This window comes from Nyctereutes procyonoides, unplaced genomic scaffold (assembly GCF_905146905.1).
Source record: "Nyctereutes procyonoides isolate TBG_1078 unplaced genomic scaffold, NYPRO_anot_genome, whole genome shotgun sequence".
Lineage (NCBI taxonomy): Eukaryota > Metazoa > Chordata > Mammalia > Carnivora > Canidae > Nyctereutes > Nyctereutes procyonoides.
This window is the reverse complement of record NW_026575020.1, coordinates 24,976,212-24,981,756: the sequence shown is the minus strand read 5'-3', so window position 1 is coordinate 24,981,756 and position 5,545 is coordinate 24,976,212. Positions and strand designations below refer to the sequence as shown.

Here is a 5,545-nt window from a genome sequence, read left to right as displayed (position 1 = left end):
ACAGTATAGATGATGTACTAGTCCGGGTCCCCACAGCTCTGGAGCCAGATGAGGAGGGCAGAGCATGCTGCAAACCCACCGGGCTTACTGCTCAGCCTATCCAGCCTGCTGACCGCCAAGACACTTGGGGATGGCGAGGAAACCGTTACCATTACTGAGTTTAGTAATGGTAATGGTTCTCTTGCTGTACCCACAATACGTGCCAAGAAGACAGCTCGGGACCCTGGAGCAGACCACTGGAAGGGACACTCCAGCTCAGACAACAGTGTGGGGGTGAGGGAATGAGTTTTTACTTTCCTGTGCTAAAGAAATAAAGATGAGAACCAGTATGCTTGTCTTTTTATTAGCATTTGAGAAGGGGAAAGGCATGGGGTGAGTGGCACTATCTCACTTAGGACCCACAGGTCCTCACACATGGCTTTAAGGTAGAGGAACTGAGGGGATAGGAAAAAGACCTCTCTGCTAAAACTGGCAACTCAGGGAGAAACTCTGGGTTCGGTGCCAGCTAGAAGCAGGTTGGCATTGTTCCTACAAAAGAGTCAACTTCGAGACTGAAGTAGTTAGGGCCCCAGGCAGAGAAACAACCTGAGAACTGAGCTAAGTTCCTTCCTCCAAAAGAAGACATGGCTAAATAGGGGCTAGGCAGACCTAGCAAGGCCAAGCCAGCCGTCGGACAGTGTCCATGCCTCCCACCAGTCCCTAGAGGCCCTGGGCAAGGGCCATTCTGGTCAGTGGCTCCTGCCAGCAGCTCTGGCTCAGACCCTTGGGAGAGGCAGCAGAGGGTGGTCACTGGAGAAGCTTCACAGAGAGACGGAGCTGAACATCACAGAGAAAGATGTCCATGAGGTCGTGGCCTGCCTCCTGTGCAATCTGGGCGATCAAGCGCCCCTTTGGGCCAATCAGGATCCTCTGAGGATGGGATAACAGAGAAAGACATAAGCCTGCTCTCAGGGCTTCCAAACAGTGGAGGAAGAACCCCTGCTTAATGCCCTGGTCTTTTACCTAAGCCTAACCCGACTTACCACATGAGATTCTTTGGACACCAGAAGCTTCTGTTCGATCACCAGCTCCCCACTTGACCCTTCTTCCCACAACACTGTCTTCTGCACAGGGAGACATGATTAGTCAGACAGGCCCATATCCCTTCCTCTCTGGGCCCCAGGCATCCTGTCTTGGTTGTGTGCCTGGTGAAGAGCCCCCAGATCCCTTCATTGTGCCCACGCCCACACCTGCTGTACACTGTAGGGCATCTCCTGGGGCAGGTGCTCTAGGAGCTTCTCTCGGATGATGTTGGCACAGATTTCCTCAGGCGTCTGGCTAGTGAGGACTCCACTGTGGTATTCCCAGGGTCCTGGCAGGGCCTGTGCTAGGAGGTATTGCTGTGGGTACAAAGAGGGTAGGTGGGCAGTTCAGTCCCAACCAAGACTTTCCTTTCTTATTCACTCACTACCAGGAGGAACTCTTTTTTTTTTTTTTTTAAAGATTTATTCATTCATTCATTCAGAGAGAGCAAAGAGAGAGGCAGAGACACAGGCAGAGGGAGAAGCAGGCTCCATGCAGGAAGCCCGATGTGGGACTTGATCCCGGGTCCCCAGGATCACACCCCAGGCTGCAGGCAGCGCTAAACCGCTGCGCCACCGGGGCTGCCCCCAGGAGGAACTCTAAGGCTTGTCTTCACATGGTAGAAAAGAAAGGCCACACTATGACCAAGGCTAACTGACCTTTAGTGTTTTCACATCTTCCTGGCTTAGAGCTGACAACATGAAGATCTCTCGGAAGTGGGGCCAGCCAATCCTCTGAGGGCCTCCCATGGACTGTATGTTTGGCTCCTTAGCTGCTGGGCTGGGGCGAGGAGTGCCGGACTGTAAGTGAAGGGCCTGTCTCATCTTGAGTTTCTTGCCATTGACCACACCTTCAGTGAGGGCTGCTGTGAGCTCCAGGAGAACTGACTTCTGTTTCAGACAATCTACCTGGACATGGAGGATGGGTAGGAGGTGTGTGGTCAGTGAGATGGGCACCATGGAGGAAAGGAGACTCCTTATTCAGGTAGGCGGTGCTCACCTTGTTCATGACAAGGATGCTAGGGACTTGGGAGAACTGGGTCAAGCACTGGAGCACCTGGGGGCTGAGCTGATTCCGAGTCCACTTGTCTGAGACATCCACCAGAACCACAACTAGAAGTAGGCAGTGAGGGGAGGAGGACAAAAATATGACCACTCTTTCCCCACCCCCTAAAAATGTCCGTGATAGGGGCTCTGGGTCAACCCCCAGCTTCCAAACTACCATGAACAATTGGGGTTCAGATTCCCATCATGAGTCTAACCTAGATCAGCAGATTCCATGCTTTTCCATGGATCTTCCAACAAAGAAAGCTCCAGATGGTGCCTGAGGACATACAAACATAGGTCAGGAAGGGTCTTAGGACTGATATACTCTTTTTTTTTTTTTCTAAAGTCCAAGATACTGACTTCCTGCCTTTTTTTAAGATTTTATTTATTTATTCATGAGAAAGAGAGAGAGAGAGGGAGGCAGAGACACAGGCAGAGGGAGAAGCAGGCTCCATGCAGAGAGCCCGATGTTGGACCCAATCCCAAGACTCCAGGATCATGCCCTGGGCCGAAGGCAAGCGCTAAACCGCTGAGCAACCCAAGGATCCCCAGGACTGATATACTCTTAATGAGGGATAAGGTGTGATAAGAGGGTCTTCCAGCCTCTACGATGGAATCTCCCCACCCTCTCCTTTACCACCTTGCCCTTTACAAACCCGTTTCCACAACTATTACCTTTTCTGTTTAGCAGGGCTGATGAGGCCAGGTGTGTCAAGCAGAATCTAAAATCAAGAAAGAGAGATGCCCGGCCCCCTCAGATGGGCAAGTGAAAGAAAGGCCACCACTGACATCAGAAGCCTGGACTTTTACCCTCCAGCTTTGTTTTAATTCTAGATGAGATCCAAGAAAAGATGATGACTGTGAATATATGGGAGATTGGGAAGGAATAAAGAGGGAATGGCATCTGACTAGATGCCAGAGGGGGGAAAGGAGAGAGAGATCTGCACTAGGCCTAACAAAAGAGGAGACCCTCTTCCCTCAAAGCAGTTAATCTAAACATTTTCTTCAAGTTGAACTGTAAAGGAGACCCTCCTAAGTCCACCCTCTGCCCAGTCTGCTGGACTTCCTTTGCAGGCTACCCACCACCTGGGCCTCTTCCTCTGTGATGACCCCCAGAGCTTGGCAGCGAGTGGTGTGCACCTTCTTGGAGACAGGAAACACCTGCCAGAAATAAAGAAATCCCAAGTGAGGTCCCAGATCACTGTAGGTCAATTCATGAAGAAACAGAAAAAGTGAGATGAAGGGGAGGGGGGTGGGCTGGGCGTCATGGATGTAGCATACCTTCCGGCCCAGCAGCTGGTTGGAGAGTGTTGACTTCCCTGCATTTGGGGCACCCAGGAGGACCACTCGTAGGACTCGAGGGTTCTCAGGCATATCAGGACGATGGACCAAGAGGAGATCCTGCTCATCTGTGTGTGGGGGCAGGAGGGGAGTGAGAGGTACTGCAACCTGGATGCCCTGTCAGGTACTCAGTTCTACTCACCCACAAAGGAAGTAAAGAATACAAGATTAGTATACCAGGTTGAAGCTGAGACCTGGCTTTGAGACTTAGTTTGTCCATTAATTTGTTTATATGAGTTTACCAAGTTCTCTAAGTTCCTTGGTTTTCTCACATGTAAAGTGGAGATAATATTAACAATACCTACTTATCTTAAAACCTTCTTTTGACAATTGGCAATTTTATAAAAACAAACACAATGCCTAGCACTTAATACAATTACCGTGTGGAACCGTACTGGGAAGTTGTGCTTTATCTGATAAATATGTGTATGTGTGTGAAAGTATAGCCAGATCAGTTACAGCCAGAAATCCCTCCAGCTCGGACAATCTCACCCTTCGAAGGGTGTTATGTAGGCTCTGCAAGCTTGCTCAGATTTCTATGTATTAGTTTCTTATAATACTACATAAAAATTACCAGTTTTTGTGTCCAGCCTCCTTACCAAAGTGTAGTCTATGCTACTTGAAGAACAGGAGCTATTTCCTAGGTGTAATTCAGTCTCTTGGCAAATAGATGGGGGCACTATTTGGGTCGAGTTTGCTTCCCATCTCAGGGCAGAGAGCGACAACTCTGCCTTGCCTGTGGCCCTTCAATCTCTTGCTCTTTTCGTGCGTCTCTGGTTGTGACCACATCGGTTCCCTCTTGGAACCTGGTATATCTTTCCTCTGAGATCCTTCAAGGCTTGCCTCGCTCTCGGGGCCTCAAGATCGTTTTCCATAATATAGGACCAGAGATGATACCCCAGGGACTGAGGAGTTTCCCCGACCCGGAACTTTCAGGGCTAAGACCGTGACAGTTCGGGACAAGCCTATCTGGGCCCTTTACCTCTGTGCATGGACACGGCGGGAGGATGAGAAGTCAACGAACCGCCGGGCTGAGAGAGTCCGAGGAAGCGGTCCAAGGCTGAGCTCTGGCCATAACGGCGAGAGGCGGAGGCCAGGCGGGGACCAGAGAAGGCGGCTCCCGAACAACAGGACACGCACCTCCGCTGACAGTCAGAGAGCGAGGAGAGCCGAGCCACCCACTCCCTAGCGGCATCGGGGCCCAACCGCCTGATCCCTAACACGGTCGGAAGAAGAAGAGCGGAGCGGCGGCTGGCGGCAGCCATTGCGGCCGCAAGGCACGCCGGGAACTGACCAGGCGCGCACCTGCGGTTGGATAGAGCGGTGGAAAGGCGAGCGAGCAGGAGAGAGCGAGATTGGCCCAGAGAGCGGAGACGCACGGCACGTAGGAAGTGGGTTGGAGGAGAAACAGCTCTGGAGACAGACCGAAGCTAAGAAAAAGGAAGATGTCTATTTAGAGTTTGTGTGGACATGGTGATCGTTTTGGACCCCCATTTACATCCTGTTTCCTTCTTCTCCTGTCAGAGTTTCGCAAAAGGCCCTTCTAGCCCTGCCTCCTGAGAGATACATCTCCCATGAGGCCAAGCGCAGAAACCTTTCTCTTAGCTTCTGCCTTCTCCCAGCTGGAGAAACTGACGCATCGAAGGAGGAAAGGTAGTGGGAGCCGGAGCAGGTGCCGTTCCGCCGGTCCCCGTAAGGGCCTTTTAGTTCTCTCTGGTTTCAGGCTTGCACATCCTCCCCTAGCACCTCCCACCCCCAGCCCCCAGCTTGGCCTAGCTGGTCAGCAGCGTTCTCTTAACAGTCTGCACCTTTGCTTTATGCGAGCCTCCTGTAGGGAGTACTCCCTGGGTGTGTGTTCCTCAGGGGCACAGATCCAGTTTACCATCTATTAACCTCCGTTACGATCTCCTCCCTGAGGACATTCCTTTCTGAAGAAAAACAAGAGGGTCTTAAAGGGAGAAGAAGCTGCACAGTCACCTACAATCCCTCAGATTGCCTTAGTGGCCTGCGGAACTTACATCTTAGTCATTTTGCGGCCTTAAGCTTTATTCATTCTTTGAAGCCTCTCAATCAAACTCTTGGGGATTTATTCATAT

At 51.3% G+C, this 5,545-nt stretch overlaps 1 protein-coding gene across 1 annotated transcript; it reads right to left on the bottom strand.

The window, feature by feature from the left end:
* Positions 1-327: 327 nt before the first annotated feature.
* On the bottom strand, positions 328-4,724 carry ERAL1 (Era like 12S mitochondrial rRNA chaperone 1). Its single transcript, XM_055325529.1, has 10 exons — positions 4,432-4,724; positions 3,390-3,517; positions 3,192-3,269; positions 2,784-2,830; positions 2,324-2,385; positions 2,062-2,174; positions 1,722-1,970; positions 1,230-1,379; positions 1,023-1,103; positions 328-909 (listed from the first exon to the last, which is right to left on the bottom strand). The coding sequence occupies exons 1-10, from the start codon at positions 4,712-4,714 to the stop codon at positions 787-789; spliced, it is 1,314 nt and encodes a 437-aa protein (XP_055181504.1). The 5' UTR covers positions 4,715-4,724; the 3' UTR covers positions 328-786.
* Positions 4,725-5,545: the final 821 nt, after the last annotated feature.

Bases quoted from the DNA above. Each gene is read 5' to 3' on its own strand.
- ERAL1 (XM_055325529.1), bottom strand. From the start codon at position 4,714: ATGGCTGCCGCCAGCCGCCGCTCCGCTCTTCTTCTTCCGACCGTGTTA. The intron at 2,386-2,783 runs GTAATAGTTGTG...GTATGTCCTCAG, and splicing joins AGCCCTGCTAAACAGAAAAG to GCACCATCTGGAGCTTTCTT. The intron at 1,104-1,229 runs GTGTGGGCGTGG...CTCCCTGTGCAG, and splicing joins TGCCCTACAGTGTACAGCAG to AAGACAGTGTTGTGGGAAGA.